We start from the raw sequence: 17,539 nt of genomic DNA on the forward strand, positions 1-17,539 counted from the left end.
GTGTGGAATACCTTTTCTTATTAAAAACGGAATAATAATAAAAAAAAGCCCCCAACCCATTCCATCGAAAAATAAAATAAAATAAAATAAACCAATAAGACATTTCACAATTTGACAATTCAAAACAAGAACTACTTTACATTTGACCAATTTGACATCCGTCATTCACAATCACAATGGAAGAAGTGGATGTTCTAAGTTCTTTCAGTAGCAATCACCATTCACCAGGCCGAACATGCAGGTAGCGTCTCTCCCTCTCTCTCCAGCTTGATAAAATTAGCAATCTTTAGGTCATTTTAGGCTTTAGATGATCATTGCTGGAATTAGAAATTATTGTTATTTATTATTCTCTCCCTATTTTTTTTTGCAATTGGGTTATTATATATTTGTCAAATTACTTAGTTTTGACATTGGTTTCAATTGTTGGGTTATATGGGATTTTTGTTGTTGTTTATTTCAATGTCTAAACATGATGGGATTTTGATGATGAGTTTTAGCTGTTACAAAAATCGTAGTCTGACAATGTGGGTTAGAATGCAATTGCTACAATTTCCCTTAAATTGGAGGAGTGTAGTAGCTTTTGTGTTCTTAATCGTCCAGACCACATTGAACACTGTTGTTTGCTGTTTCTGGATTTTTCGAAACGGCTCAGCTCTTTCTTTTTGCTCATGATTTCTGTTTGAGGCAGAACTTTGGACTTTGTATTATTTATCAGTTCGAATTTTAAGATCATGGTTGGTAAAAAATATCAATTTTTTTTTCACTCTATGACTGTATTTTTCTGGCACTCCTCAAAGCTAGAGTTATTATTGTTTGGATTTGTGCTATGAAAGGCGATGTCTTCTTTCTTAGTTGTGTCTTGGTTTAGTAGAGATCATAGACGAGGTGAGAGGAGAGTCATTTTGATTTGATGGTCTTCATATCCCTATTTGAAACTGAAAGGGGGGCGATTTATTGGACTTACTAACACATAGACATTAATCAGTTTTGTGTCAAAAGCTCATACTTGATAAAGTAAGCTTGTGACTTTGTGTTGGTTGGGGTTCTAATGTTCGTTATGTACTATCTGAGTCAATGTATGATAGATACTACAGTGGCCGATGGACTGGTTCTTCGCACATCTAGGTGTTGAAGCTCTTTAAGTCTTATACGGAGTAGTATTCATTAACGCTTTCTTCTTTCATTCTGACTTTCTTTTCTCTAATTTCCTTTTGAGGAAAATTGAAAACTACGTATTCCTGTGGATCAGTATGTTTATTGTTTTTTCCAATTACTACTGCATGTCTGTAGCTGATTGATGAATTTACAGTTTGAAGAATATATAACAGGGATAAGTTTGGCTTACTCAAAAGGCACCATGGATTTCTTCTGTCTTCTTTCAAGCTTCTCAAAATTAGAAGCATTCTTTAATTTGGTGAGTTTTTCTCAGCACAGATTTCTAATATAGTTATATTGTAACATTGGCTTAAATGCATAATGCCTTTAACTACTTGTTTTAGGTGTGCTGTTTTGGTAGAAATGGATGGTTCCAGGAGGTTTTGGACGGAGAATTGCCAGGCTGCTACTTCTTTACCTGTCCAGAAGTTAAAAAGATGAGAGCTGCACATTTCCGGTCGCTGGAATGGTAATACTTTATACACACTAGCTACTCTTTCTAATCTTTTTTTATCCCATTTACTATACCTGTATATCTAGCCAACCATCTAATATAGTTATTTCTATTAGGAATATGGGGGCTAGGGTCACTTAATCTACTAGTTGACATGTGAATATGTGATAGATTTACGCTAGTATTGCCACCATCTTACCCACGGAAAGTAGAAAAAAATGGTTCGTCATACGTGCCATAGCATCCATACTGTCTAATGGTTTGTTATGCATGCCATACTGTGTTTTTCTTTTTTTTTTTGCTGTCAGGCAATTTGAGGATGGGGTTGTACAATCCATGTTTTCAATCTCTCTTTAGAAACATCCTATCTTATAATTTGTAGCAAGACTTACCCAATTTCATTCTAATGTTTACCCAACAGTGCATTATCATTTCTGCATGACATATGTGATATGTTATGGTTCAGACTTCAGAGTTTATCAAGGCAATTACTTTATCTTCCATAATGAATAGAATAACAAGACACAATCATAATTTCATATTTGAAGAGAACTATTTTTTTTGTCAGATGTTAAACTAATACAATAGGAGGAAACATTTTTGAAGAAAAAATAGCTATTTAGACTTTAGGGGAAACCCTGAGAAACGTTTCAATGGTAGTTGTCTTGCAGTTTCAGCTTTCAATCTCTGATTCCCTCCCAATATTTGCATGAAGCACATTTTATAGTTCCAGTTCAGGACTCAAAAGTGAGTGATCTAATGAAGAATTTGTGTCATGATAAAGGGCAAGATTGTTTACCGTTTTCACCTTATTCTTTTACGTTGATGGTAATTTTTTTGGGGAGGGGAGCTTAAGCCTGTTCTTTCCTGGAAAATCTTTTGAAAAGGAAATAAGATCACTTTCCTTATAACGATATGTCACTCAGAATTATTTCCAAATTGATTATTTTTTAATATTTTTCTCAGGACCCAATCTCTTTAAAACCTCTCTTATATTTTCCATTGGTTAATCTATAAACTTTCATCTCTCTCTATAAAGTATAAACTTTAATATCTCTCTGGCATACTTTTTGTCGCATAATTTGGTGGTGATATCGACAACTGCTGTGACTTATTGGTATATCTCTCTCTTGATTTATAATTCGTTTTTCTTATTGAGTTGATCATTACAAATGATTTGAATTGTGAATTCTAGCATGATTTTGTCGTTCTCCTATGGCATGGTGCATTTTTTATTTACCATAAGGCATGGTTGTTTTACGTTTCATATAACCTAACAAGACCCAAAAATGATACTCGTGATTTCATTTATATTTTCAGATAATGTCTGTGTTGTAGTACATAATTTGTTTTTAACTTAGTTAAACTGCTTTTATTTTGTTTGGAAATAATTGTGTTCTAGTTTTAGATTTGCCTTTGGATTGAACTGTTATTTACACGAACACAAAGTTTGGTGTCAGACTAATCTTGTTCTCTTTTTGAAGCTTTCCCCTAAATCATTATGATTTTGTTTGAATTCAGATTATTTATTTAATTTGCTGAATCTAATAAATATTTTTCCGGTTATGACTGTGGGAGAGAACTTTTGACATTATTGTGGCCTCAGATCTTTGTCCTCCTATTTACTGAGTAATGCTGCTATTTGCAAATATTTTGGCTGACGTAAGATGTATCATGAACATACGTGTTCTGGTTTTAAAATATCAAAAGTTGCTTCTTTTTCATAATTGGTGTCTATAATTCTGTAAACGTGGTAGGATTAGTGCTGAATTTTAGTCTCTAAGTTATTCAGCAGTCACTGTTGTCTTTCAAGAGATGTTCTTGTTTTACATTTTAAATTGGCAGACTGAGCTCTTCAAATAGGGTTAAGTATGGTATTAGCTTTAAGTGTGGTATTAGCTTTAATGAAGTTTATAAAGATAAGATCTAGATCGCCGTTAAGCAGAATTTCTACTGTTTAGGCGCTTTGGCCTATCCATCCAACCGTTCTATGATATTTGATATTCTCAAATAATTTATGGCTTCTCTGACTGATCTAGATAAGATACATTTCAGATGTACTTAGGGTCTGTTTGGTAAGCTATTTCAGTCACCTTAAATCATTAGGTGCTAATATGATAAGTCACCTTAAACAATTAGGAGTGTTTGGCAGGTAGCTGAAATAAAATATAAGGTGGAAAAAGTGACTGATATTGAAACGTTAATCTGATTAACGTTTGAGTTTCAGCTCCTGAAATTATTATTTTCTTTAAAAAAAAGTTGATAATAGAATCCTAAATAATTGATAAACCCTCAAAAATAATAAATACCACTAATGAAACATTATACTCGTAATTCTTTGGGTAAAAAGATATCGGCAGACCTCTCTCTAGCGCTCAGCAGTCGTATTGGGTATGTGATAATTCCTTCTACTTCTCTATATTTTTCTTTATTCTTATTATTTTTCTTTGAATTTGATTTTTGATTGTAAATTATATGATGAGTTGTGTCAATTTTACTACTTTGATTTTTTTATTTTTATTTATTATTATAAATGTGGATGTTGGTTTGGAGTTTTTTGGGTTCGATCGTAAACTATAATTGTTGCAATTATTTGATTACAAATTGGGACATTGACGCAACTAAAAGAACCAAAAAATGTTGATTACAACCTGAGAAATTGTTGCAAGTATTTGTTTACAAACTGGGACATATATTGACGCAATACAAAACTAAAAAAACAGAATTGTGTTAGTCGTGTTTGTTTAGCGTTAATTTTGTTGTTTTTGTGTTAATTGTGTTTGTCATTGGTCTGCTAGAAGCAATGTGATTAATTTGGTGGTACGATTTTGGTGAATAATGGTGTTTGAAAGCGACGACCATGTATATCCCTTCTTTTTTGCTGATGATGGTAATTATGCTTGATTTTGTGTTGATTTTGCTTGGTTTAGCTTAATTTTGTTTGTTTAACATTAATTTTGTTTGTTTAGTGTTTATCTTGGACATCCCTTATTTTTTGCTGTTTTGTGTTAATTTTGTTGGTTTAGTGTTAATTGTGTTTGTTTAATGTTAATTTTTGTTTTTGTTTTGTGTTAATCTTGTTTGTGATTGGTTTGTTAGAAGCAATGTGATTGATCAGGATATTGGTTTTTGTATTAAAAATATTTTAGATTTATAGCATGAAGTATTTATATTTAAGAATAATAGCTATTCCGTACTACTAACTTTTAAGGAGTAATACATCAATTAAATTAACTATAGATGTTAAAATATATAGAATGTCAATTAAACTACTAAAAATTTCAGGTACTTATAAAATTAGGTCTACCAAACAGACAACATAATCAGCTACCTTATCAGTTTCAACACCTTATCAGTTTCAGGTACCACCTTATCAATTTCAGTTGCCTTATCAGTTTCAGGTTAATTTCAGCTAGTATTGCCAAACAGACCCTTAGTATCAATGAAATATTCTGTGAAATAATCCTACTTTGATATCCGCAATATTTTTTGAGGCTCTTAAGAGTCTCAAATTTGATTAAAAATAATGACCTGCTCAACTTGAAGTTCATCAATTTAAAATGCCCGTTACAAACTTTAAATTAATGCTGGTATATTCTACTACATGATCCTTACTTTGACGTCAGAATTTTCTTTGAGGCTCTCAAGAGTAAATATCATTTAAATCTTGACCTGCTTAACTTGAAATTCACCAATTTAAAGTGTCAGTTTCAAAATTAACTTAGTGCCGACACTTTATGTACTCTTATCCACCAAGAGTATATTACCCTTTTAGTACACAAGAAATAACACTCTCCTATGCTATCTTCTTGCTTACCCATAAGAAAAGATATAGTGAGACAAGGACGATGTGATGAAAGGTTGTCTCCTCTGTTGGGTCTGGACTGTGGACCCTGTGGTTCAAGATGTTGAAAGGTTAAAGAGATTGTTCTTGGCCAAGAGAAGGCTCATGGGTGTGTTTTGTGGGAGATGAAGCATGCATGTCCATGCTGCTTGTGCGCAGAGTCCCCATGTGGGCTACGCTGAAGGGCCATGCAGGTTGCTTACTTGTGATTTTGAATTCGTGTGATTTCCTTATCAGTCAGGGGTTTTATCTGCAAATTGTATTAACCATCTAGCAATTGTTTCCTGATTAGAGTCTGGTAGAGAGACTTTATTAGGGCTTTATTTCTGATTGTAATTTGTGTTCGAGAAGAGGAGAAAGTCTTAACCCATCGATAATCACTCTCTTGAGATTTAAAGAGGTCTGTGAGCTTTGTAATCTGAGTCTATTTATGGTCAAAGTCCTAGTGCATCATTGTTATGATTTTATCCCGGTTTTCGGTTTTCACATAAATCTGTGTGCTCCTTTAATGTTGGTTTTTGTGTTTATTTCCACGTTAGTCTTGTTGTGATTTTCTCTGGGTTCTCGGTATACGTCAGCTTGTTCCTTTGAAATTAGTTGTGTTTATTTCCATGTTATTGACAAAAGCCTTATGAAATATTTTCATCCCTAGAGCTCTGCATCATTATTAAACGCCAAGAACTCTGCGAAATTGGTTCTTAAAGATTAGCCTTTTGCTTTCTTAATCTCTTTGGATACTATTTTCTAACACCATAGTCCGAGTTTTTCATTATCCGTACAAGGTCTCATGAGTCACGAGCCTCTGTTCTCCGAGCATTAGCCTCATTTGGTAATGATCTGGCTCAAATATCTCCCATGCCTCATGTTTTTTATGGGCGATCTTGGTGCGTCCCGTGACCATTTCCCGCGCTCTTTGGAACTCTGGAAAATGAAGTTAGTTGTCCTATGATGGCTCAAGCTATTCGCGAAGAGTTGGTAGAAGCAAGAATCTATCTTCTCCATCCTCAATGCACCTCAGATCTCAGATCTCAGTCCCTTGTTCTCCTTTCTCCTACTCTTCTACTTGCTAGCTAACCCACATTATCTCCCCTCTTTTATCGCCTAGTACTCGTGTCTCTGGTACATGTTGCCTAAGGAACAAAAACTATGACTCCTAGACCGTCTCTGAAACATCTCCCTGCGGGAAAATCTTCTGCCATTTGGAGTCAATGTTTGGCATCAAGCACCATTTATGGGTGATCCGAATTGCTTGTGATACTCTTTATGGAGGTTTAAGTTGACATCTTTTCCTTCTAAGCAGATAAGTCTGTTATGTCTGAAAAATGTAGCAATGGGAATTTGCCAGTCATTGAATGTCTGCTGCCATTGTGGCAGCTGGCATGAAAAAGTAACCCTTCCTCTCTGCACCAACTCTACACCTTCGCCTGTGTAATTTGTTATTATGCATTTATTCAATTGTTTGTACTTATTGACAGTGTAATATTTCTACGAAAAATATTTGCTTATATAAAGAGGTATATACAATATCAACCTGTTTTTGCTTCACATTGTGACAAGTATGTTGTCTTTTGTGATCCGATTGTTTCCTTTTCTTTGCTTCACCTTCTCATGTAGAGTTCTGATAAAAGTTAAAATTTTCTCATTGAGTTGTTTTTTTCAGTTTGCAAATTCATTTTCCTGTACTTATAAAGAGAGAATCATGATTATACACTGCTGACTATTATAAATAGAAGATCTGACCAATTTATATTGTCTGATTTATTTATCCAGTGAGCAAAAACATGGCAAGTGCGAGTGGTCTATCGAGTTTAGGAGAACATGATTCATTTGAGGTGACTGTGGATAGGATAAGTTGTCTTCCATGGCATGTCCTAAACATTATTCTTGGGAAGTTGTCAATTGTTGATGCTGTCAGGACGAGTATTTTGTCAAAGGATTGGCAATACAAATGGCTTTCCCTATCCAAGTTAAACATAGATTCTCGTGTTATTGGTCGTGAGCTTAATAATGAGGATCTTCGGTGGGATATAGTTTCTAATATTATTAACAGATTCTTTCTTAATCACTCTTCCGCAATCAAAGAAGTTTCCCTGAAAACTTTTTGTAGCGAACACTATTCTGATTTATATCAGTGGATTCGATATCTGTCAGAACAAGATGTGGAGATAATGTCGGTTGAAGAGTTCAGCAATGAGCGGTTTGTGATACCCTCATTTTTTTTCACATTTAAGAAGCTGCAGTTTTTGTTCCTCAAAAGTTGTGCTATACAGATTCCATCACATTTTCAAAGATTTAAGTTGCTGCGCACACTCTTCCTCGTAGATATTTCAATTACTGATGATGATCTTCATCACTTACTTGTTGGGAGCCCTCTCCTGGTGAAGTTAGTATTGTTGCGGATATCTGGATTAAAGCATCTGAGAATCAGTTTTCCAAGACTGGCTGCGTTACAAATAGACATCGGGATGGAGGACATTGTTATTGGAGCTTCTGCGCATCTGTCTGTAGTTAGTATTCTAAAATCTTCTGATAATGAAAAGATTATTCACTGGCCGAGTGTTATTCGTTGCTTATCTAGTCTGGATGCCCTTGGAACGTTGGTTTTGTGCGGAGATTTTATCAAGGTAATTTTATGTTCTGTCTCTTATCGAACTTTTGTGATTTACAGAAAAGTTCTTCTCTTCACCTTACGGCCCGTTTGGTAGCCAGTAATGAATAGTGGGAATGAGAATAAATCTAAGTGTTATTTGGCAGGAAAATAACATCATGACGTTCATGGTAATGAAATTTTGTCATAAACTTGGTGTTTTTCTTCATAAATTTCCATCCCCACCTGATACTACTCCCCAAATGGTAATGGATGGTAATGGATGTTAATGAAATTTATAAAGAAAAAGAGTTAATTTTGAGAGAACTAGCATTACCCTGGGAATGAATATTGATTTTCCTTACAAATTTGCATACAAATTCATTCCCATCCGCACCATTTATGGCTGGCTACCAAATGGGCGTTACTCGGTTAGTGTATTCGCTTTAGATTGTCTTTTCTCTCTCAACTTTAACGGATTCTTTCTTACATGTTGGCTGCTGATTATGCACTTGAAATCTTTTCTTAGATCTTAGCAGCTAATTATGGACTTGAAAATCTTCCCTTGAGGAATAACTCTCTGTGGTTTCTGACCCTATTTGACGTAAGATTTGAAAGTATTGAAGTGTTCAAGGTTTTCCTTTCTCTGCTAAGTTCCTGCCCGAACATCAGTCATTTCCAATTTGTTGTACGTCACTTTCCTTAATTTTCAACTTCCATGTTATTATTACATTTCTTTTCAAGTATATCTGGCGTGACTTTTAATCTTGTATGCTCCATCCAGGTTAAAGCAGCCAAAGGTCCGAAGCTAATCACGAGATTCTTAAGGGAAAATAAAGGACGATTCTCCTTTCCTAAGCTCAAGTCAGTTGTAGTTACATGTCATTCTGGCGTTGGTATGGGATGTACTATCAACTTCATTGAATTTCTTGGCGCTCATTCCCCAAACCTCACTTACTTAAGAATTGGAAAAGGAGGGGACCCTGAGTCTCAGATGAATACCACTCGCCTTACCAACATGCTCTCACGGTTGAGGAAACTTTGCCCTCATGCTTTGGTTTTATATACTAGGTAATAGCCTATCAACACAGGGGAAATCAAATCAACTAATGTTTATGATCGAGCAATTGCTGTCGCAAGCTATCTGGTAACTAGAAAAACTCTTGTTTTCAATAAATTTTATCTTGATTAACTCTGAATTAAGTCAAGTTATTAATTTTTAGTATTTTTTTTTTAGTAAAGGTGAACTTAGAAAGTTAAATAATTATCCCCGGCGGGAAGACAATCATGTTATTAGTGATGTTGCACATTAAATATGGAATGAGTTTGTCTTGGTAGTTATTGATGCATGTGTTATGAAGGTAATGTTTTTGCACAATGTTATTAGTTATAAATACCGATATAGCGTGATTTACCCATTGCTCTAGTGGTCCTAGATTAAATTCTTGTTAAACTTGGTAGAGATTTGTTGATTTCGTAGATGACAATGTTATATGCATGTTTTCGCGATTTCTTGAAAAAGCATGATTCATGGAATCATAGACCTTTCTTTTTAAATTTTGGAGCTGCTGTTAAGGGCAAGAGAGTTCTTGGCAGGATAGGTAGAAAGCCGGGGTTATGGAGAGTACGGTCTTTATACGTTTTCCCCTAAGTTTCCTTTTATGAAGTATGAACTTTCTAGCCAGAGCTTGTATGTACTATTTGGGTTATGAGTTTCTCTGTTATCCCATCCTTTTCTCTGTGTTTGGTGCGAAATTAACATTCGAAAATACTACATTCTTTAGGCAATATTGTCTCAGTTCTGCAGTGTATTTCTTTCTGAATTTCTTTACAGTATCAACCACACATGGAACTGTGGAAATATTTGGTTCGAAAAACATAATTTCTCACATGATGGAATCCTTCCTACTGCATATCCTCTATACTTTCGTAACTGTCAGACCATGCTCATTAGCATGTCAGACGATACATGACATTTTGTCTGACAGTTTACAAGAATTTGTAAATTTTGCTGGTGTAATAGCATTAACAACAGAATATTTCTAAGCATACATGGTATTACATAAAAAAGAGAGAATATATTTGTATTCTACTTGGTATACTATGTACTGATTGTGTATGTCATAAGGAACTAAAAATGTAAGAGTAGAGGATTTCATTCCAAGTATCAGGTACACCAGGAAGACACCAATGAAAGCAATCAGCGTAGCCACTCGGGTTTGATAGTTGCTCCTTTGTTAGAGTATCATACTGCTTTCTATGAATTGAAAGGTGCCCATCTTTTCTATATTCTGATAGTTGAGTTATGTTGAGTAAGTTTATGTTCAACCCCTTTTTGCTCAACTTCTCAATTGTCGCTTCAACTAATCTCATCATACTCGGGTCTGAACCACTTCCCCAGTATTCCTGCTTCTTTATTGGTTGTGTTTCATTGTAACAATTTGGCCCGCTTACTCCTCCCCATTCGTCACTCCTGTACATTTGCACCAGTTTAATCACCATATACATATACATATACATATACATACGAGAGTGATGGATAGTTCAGTTGGTTAGAGTTTTCATCCCGGTTTCAGGTGATCTTGGAATCAATTCTCATCCTCGCCCTTGTGGCTCATTCGCACAAAAAAAACATATATATATACATATACATATACCAGTTTGGTAGGCGGTAATATATAATAAACGAGTAATTGTACCTTTCATGGGTAGGAGACATGCTCATCCAAAAGATTTGAGTTTTGGAGTGGTTGACATGAATCTCTAACCAATCTGACCATGTCCTTAATGCCATTTCATAACCTTTTAGCTTTTCTACATCCTTGTATATTCCTTCTGGACTTTCGAAGCTTCCCCACCTGAATATTTGCACAGCCACAAAATATTTTATGAGATAAATTTTGTGTAAACAGGTGGGTAATTTCCAAAGTTTTTAAGAAGTAAAAAGTTTAACTGGTAATTTTCGAAAAAGGTGGTAAGTTTTAAAATGTGACATAAAAAGGTGGTAAACAGAAAATGTTCTTATAAAATTTTCAAATTTGATATAACGGGGTGTGAAGCAGCCAAGCAAGAGAAGGGAGAAAGAAAGATAACTTACAAGACTTTCATGGTAGGAACTCTCCACCACAAATAAGAGTCAAAAACAAGGAAGTCAGCATTAGTCCAATGTCTGGCATGCTTCTCAATTGCTTGAGTCCTCGCGATTCTCTCGGTAAGTCGATGTTTAAACGGGTCGTCTGCATTGGATTCGACCAATAACGGGGCCCAATAAAACTCTATTGTCGCGTTGTATTCCTTCATTATACAACCGCGTATATTAAAACAAGGAAAAAAAAATATTCGCATAATTTTAATTCGTCATACCGCTTAAGATTGATTAGATAATAATGTACTCCACAAATAATGTAATTTCTTAGAAGAAGCTAGAGTGTACTTACGTTGTTTGTTTTAATTAGTACTAGAATTATTATTAATAAAATAATGAGATATCGTACCCTTCACTACTTAGCTGAAGCCATATTTTTTATATAGTTGAATCTTAGATCTACTGCAGATATGCACTAGTCCATAATTGAAATTGTATGATCAATAATTTAGAAGATTCAAATTCCAATAATTGTGGGACAACAGGACAACATTCATAAATACACCGATACTCCGACTATTCAGCCGCCTTTCTCTCTATCTTCCCATGCATGGCCTGCATCTGTAATCTGTATGCTAAATGTGACTACTCTTACGGAGTTACGGAGTATATGTACTCGGGTTGTGGACTTGTGGGTCGGGTAGATCTAGTTGTAAGGATATTACCATTTGATAAATATTGCTCATTTAAAAAAGGACTTACTATTTACCGCCCCATATTAATCAAAATCGTCCCATTCATTTACCTATGTACTCTCCTTTATTTACCCCCCATTTACCCTCTTATCTTCCCACCCCAAATCTAACCACCACTGCCACCATCACGACGTTGGCGACAAAATGGCTGAGTCTTCACAAGAGGGGTTTTTTTGTCCGGAATTTTTTTTAAAAACTTATGCATTTTTAGCTTGTACCAGGGTACAAGCTTATGAATTTTAAGATTGTACCATGGTACAGACTTATGTATAATTTTATTACATACTCTAGTGTTTGAGCCAATGAGGGTGTGCAAGGAGGGTGACCACACAGGGTGTTTTCAATAATAACAAGGAAATATACTTTGAAAATTGATTAAGGTACATGTTTTGAGCTCAAATCTTGCTATTTTATTTTTTTGCTAAAAAAAAAATCTTGCTACTTTTTTGCTAGACATAATTTTTGAACTTTTAGAGGCCAATTTTAAGAAATCGTACAGGACATGTTTGTCTTTACCCCACCTCTATGATTACTAGTCAAATAATGTGTTTAAATATTTTACGGGGGAAGTATTTAATTTCCTAATTTACTTTGACTGGAAAATTGATAGAATAATCCAACAAAAACATACTAAAATCACGGGATTAAAAAGAAAAAGGCTTACAATCGCTTTGAATGTGAATAGGGAACCATTATTCTCCATGGACTTGAGGGAAGGAGGAATTGTGGAGTCAACCAAACACGTCATAGAAATCCATTGGTTTCTATTCAGAGAGTCTCCAACGTACATAAGACGCTTGTTTCTTAGCTTCTCTAGCAATGCTGTGGCATTAAACCTTCATTTTACCATCAAAACCAATGCAAATATCTCACTACAAGCTTTATTAAAATACTACGTTTAATCACACTTAATCATCAATGACAAAGCTTATTACATAAATCGACCGTTAATTCAATTCAATTCAATTGAGTCCCTTTGAGACCTCGATCATGGTTAGACGAGTCGAAATTCAACCAATAATCCGTGACTCTATTAACTACCCAATAACTTTTTCACATAACATAAAAGATGATAGTGTTTTATTCACCTGATTATCAAAATTTATTGGAGTTGTAAATTATAATTGGCTAACCCTTTATCCAAAAATTTTACATTTGAACTTATTTTTTCTGAATTAAGTGGAAATAAGATAAACAGAACAGGATAAAAAGTGAAAAAATTTGGGGTACATATTTGATATTACCACGTAGAATGTGGGGTATTACAGGATCCAATGATTATATAATTTTAAAACATGATCGAGGTTCAGTTACTAACTACTATTCTACTGCATATAGTATCATCTCTTAGTAATAATAATAATGTCAGAGTTGGTTAATTAAAGCTGTACTTTTAGTGTTAACTAATTGAAAATTAAAAAATGTAATGACGTTCATAGAAAAACGTCAAATAGATTAGGTTTGACCTTCTGATTATTTCTTAATTGATATTCGTTCTGCTTTTGGCTTAAAAATTGCCAAAATTTGTTGATCCAAAGTCAATAAATCAGTAGCGGGTTATCCGCATTTAGAGTCGGATCAATCATCCATTTTTCCGGGAAATGATAAATCCAAGGAAGAATTTCACTTCTTCCAAGGAAATCGCCTTTAAAAAAATGTGGATTTCCTTGGAAGAAATAAATTTTTCCTTGGATTTATCACTTCCCATTTTTCCGGATGGATGACATGAATACAACTAGACGTGGTTATCGGGCGGGGCGGGTCAGGGTCGGTGCGGGTCAAAAGAGGGTCGGGTATTGAAAGGGTCATTTTTAGCGGGTCGATAATGGGCGGGTCAAAAGCGGGTCGCGGGTCAATAGCGGGTCATTAGTGGGCGGGTCAATAAACGAGCAATGAAAAATGAAAAACAAAAGAGCCATGTGCAAGTACAAGTAAATACGAAGCTATACACGTAATTTTTTGTATCATTACTATTTTAATTTTCAAAATAATTGTAGTATAAGTTTGACCCTATAATGACCTTGTCCAATAAAGGCCCTGTCCAATAAGAGCCCTTCCCAATAAAAGCCCTATAAACTTGACCCTAACCCTATATCCATTGGACTACCCTGTCCAATAACCAGGTCTAAATACAACACCATTTCAATTACTTTTATTGGGGGGATTTCAAATATTCAACTACTCATTACAAATTGGGAAAAAAGAAACTCTTGTTCGTAATTATCTGTCTATTTAACTAACTTTTAACAGAACAGGCCATGTTACTTATGGGTTGGTTGCGACTTGCGTCATGGGTAGTGTGTGTTACTGTTGGCTGGTTTGAGAGGCAAGTTTGGGTATTCCTCCTTTTCTTTTTTGGAAAAAGGTATTTGACCGGGTTTGATTAGGCTAGGGTGGGTTTGACCACCTGTTTCCGTGCTAGGTGGACTCTAATCGGATCTGGTTAACCCCACCCTATAGACCCGTATTAGATAGACTCCTAATTGGATCCGGTTGACCCCACGTTATAGACGAGGTAAGCTGTGGGTAATTCGATTAAGTGACCATCTCTACTCATAAGTCAGCCACAAAATAAAAAATATTTGTTTGTGTCATTTACATGAAAGAACATAAATGGAAATGGAAACATTTCAAATCGATACATTTTAAAAAAGAGGTGCAACATTAAAACTTTATACTTTCTCCGTTTCGGAAATATCGCACTATGGTTGACTTTTACTCCTCTATGTCTTACTTTGACTCTTAATATCTCACATCGTGTGCAAGTAAAATTATAAAAAATTAATATTTAGAAAATATATATCAATATAAATCTAACATGACACCACATGACTAAAATTTTCTTAGATACGAATCATAAAAAATGGCCAAAGTCATAGTGTGAATTATGTAAAAAACAAATGGTGCGATATTTCCGGAACGGAGGAAGTACTAAAGTTCTAGGTAGTGTATGTAGTACTACTGTACTAGTATTAGTGTTCTCTAACTATACCCAAAAATTCTCATTTTCTTGAAAATTTTATGAGTAGGTCATTTGTCATGAATTTGGTACGGACGAAAAAGAAAAGTGTAATAACTAATTTGGGACGGAGGGAGTATTTAACTTGTAACGAACTCGCCTGACGAATTAGAATCCGTCCACCGTCCTTTTAAAAAGAATTTGCTGAATGAATTTCATGAATGCATATGCAAATGGCAAAGAATGACTGACGATATAAAACAATAACACTATGTACTTAGCATGTACGTTCTAAATCTATAGAACATCTAAAAAATAAAATAGAAAAAAATAAGAGAGAAAAAAAAAACCTTGGGAGGTCACAATGACGAGGTTGCCATCTCCAATATTGATAACTCAAATCTTGACGTCCAAAAATCTCACAACCCAAAAGATCCGACAAAAAACTACAACCTCTTCCATTATACAAAGGGTAACTTTGATTATCAAACACCCATTCCCCCGAAAAATAATCACACCTCTCCCTCTCCCTCTCCCTCTCCCTCGGCATCATTTCTATTTTGTCCTCCTTTGTAACAACAGCTTCATTATTTTCCGATGGCGGCAACGATGGCGACGACAACGGCGACAACGACGAGGACGACGATATCGATCCGTCGTCTTGGGACGTAAAATAGAAGACGGAAATGACGAGAACAATGAGGATGATTGTTAGGAGTTGGAAGCTGCTTCTAATGCCTCGTGTTGAAGAAGAAGATAATAACATTGTGTTATTATTATTGTTATTGATGTTTGTATAATTGTGGTTTATTTTGGGTAATTCTCCCTTAGGCTTAGCCATTTTTGTGAATTATAATTTTGTGGTTGTTTTAATTTCTTTGTTTTTGTGGGTTTTTGGTTTGTAAATTTGTAAGGTTGTATTTTTCAACAACTAGCTCTTATGCATTGGAAATGGTTTGGGGGGTTTTGGTGAAAAGATAGATTTGATTTTGTTTGTTACTCCGTATGAAAATGGAGTTGGTTTTATTGTAGGAATATTTTAATGTAAAAAATACATGTGCCAAGGTTAGGAGTAAGCTTAGGTAGCACCGTCTTTGACCTTTTGCTCAATACAACAGCATAATACTCCTGGATGTATTTTATTGTAGATTCTTCTAGATTCTTTCTTTTAAATCACCATACTACCCTTTTCATCTTTACTTCCCATTTTTTTGTGTGTAGCTGAGGAGTATATCGCCGATAATATTGCCTAACCCTCTCATCCTACTAGCTCTAATTAAAGTTAAAGCGTTAACACTCCTCTTCTGCACCAAAAAAAATAAATTAAAGTTAAAGCGTAAAAGCCTTGGCTATGGATCTTTTTTCATTCTCAAAACTAAATTGGCATTTAAACCCCAACCAATAGATAAAGAGAAAGTAAGCAATCACTATTCCAAAACGAAAATGATAAAGGTTGCAACATGCGACCTTTAAGCGTGCCACAATGATAACATATCATGCTTATGTTTCATGATTTAAATTGGAAACTAAAATATTTAACTTACATAATTTATTATACATCTTTCAAGAAAAGGTAGGAAAATCATAATATTCTAGTTTGTTTCCTTCTTTATATCGACTACCTTATTTACATAGTTTTGTAGTAAAAATATTCTGATGACGCATAGCATACGTGATGCCTATATGTACCACGACACGTAAGATTGCGACAACCACATGTTGTCGCAACTTGCAACCTTTATCATCACCCATTCCAAAAACACCTTGGTTATTGTTGAGTAGTTCTATATTGCTTTTATAAAACGAAAATGATAAAGGTCGCAACATGCGACCTTTAACCCGTGTCACAATGATGACATGGCATGCTTATGTTTCATGATTTTGATTGGAAACTAAAATATTTAATTTGTATATCCTATTTTAAATGTTTCAAAAAAATCTAGGAAAATCTTAATATTCTAATTTATTTCTTTATTTATATCGAATACCTTATTACATATTTTCATAGTAAAAATATTGCATTGATAGTAAAAATATTATGATGAACTCATAGCCTACGTGTCGCCTACATATACCAATTAAATTGCGACACGTAAGATTGCGACAACTAAATATTGTCGCAACTTGCGACCTTTATAATCATCCTTTATAAAAATCCTAAACCAGTAAAAAAACTTCTTACAATGTCGGCAATTTCTTATTTTTTTTCTTCGAACGAGTTACAAAGCCTTCTCAAGTGAATTTAATGTAAGAACTTAGTGAATAAGGAGGACGTAGATCGTAGAATCCTCTCTTAACAAATGAAGTGAAGGTTAATTTAGTAATTGTACGCGAAACCAAGATCCAGATGGCCATATATAAGAGGGCAGTGCATAATGCATATGCATAGTGATCGATCTAATTAAGGGCATCATTAACGGGATAGAACATGTTATGTGCGTTATTCTTCAGGTGCTAATATTAGTTTAAGGATCTAATTAGAGGAGTGCATGATGCCGCTCTTGACAAAACCATACGAACATATCACCTTTATTTTTTATACGAAGTATTAGTTATTCATAGAAAAATGTTACTCCGTAACATATATCGCGTGCTAAAACACCCGTACTTAGTTAACACAACTTTTGCGATAAAAATTATATTCCCTCCGTTCCAAAATTATCTGTTTTTTTTTTTTTTTTTTGACAGACACTAAACAAT

General features: G+C 34.6%; 2 protein-coding genes across 4 annotated transcripts; one reads left to right on the forward strand and one right to left on the reverse strand.

Moving 5' to 3' along the window:
- The first annotated feature begins 112 nt into the window (after nt 1–112).
- Nucleotides 113–9,387, forward strand: LOC110804788 (F-box/FBD/LRR-repeat protein At1g13570). Of its 3 annotated transcripts, XM_056831498.1 has the most exons (7): nt 121–241; nt 1,329–1,414; nt 1,500–1,624; nt 4,895–4,971; nt 7,224–8,077; nt 8,570–8,728; nt 8,825–9,387. In XM_056831498.1, exons 5-7 carry the CDS (start codon nt 7,235–7,237, stop codon nt 9,113–9,115), a joined length of 1,293 nt encoding a protein of 430 aa, XP_056687476.1. In that variant the 5' UTR covers nt 121–241; nt 1,329–1,414; nt 1,500–1,624; nt 4,895–4,971; nt 7,224–7,234; the 3' UTR covers nt 9,116–9,387. The 3 variants fall into 3 exon arrangements, with proteins under 3 accessions (XP_021866088.1, XP_056687476.1, XP_021866089.1); XM_022010396.2 differs by lacking the exon at nt 4,895–4,971 and having other exon boundaries at nt 113–241; nt 1,310–1,414; XM_022010397.2 differs by lacking the exon at nt 4,895–4,971.
- A 418-nt stretch (nt 9,388–9,805) lies between these two features.
- Nucleotides 9,806–15,938, reverse strand: LOC110804773 (protein trichome birefringence-like 34). Its single transcript, XM_022010381.2, has 5 exons — nt 15,190–15,938; nt 12,545–12,716; nt 11,138–11,334; nt 10,740–10,898; nt 9,806–10,513 (listed from the first exon to the last, which is right to left on the reverse strand). The coding sequence occupies exons 1-5, from the start codon at nt 15,678–15,680 to the stop codon at nt 10,162–10,164; spliced, it is 1,371 nt and encodes a 456-aa protein (XP_021866073.2). The 5' UTR covers nt 15,681–15,938; the 3' UTR covers nt 9,806–10,161.
- Nucleotides 15,939–17,539: the final 1,601 nt, after the last annotated feature.

This window comes from Spinacia oleracea, chromosome 6, assembly GCF_020520425.1.
Source record: "Spinacia oleracea cultivar Varoflay chromosome 6, BTI_SOV_V1, whole genome shotgun sequence".
NCBI lineage: Eukaryota > Viridiplantae > Streptophyta > Magnoliopsida > Caryophyllales > Amaranthaceae > Spinacia > Spinacia oleracea.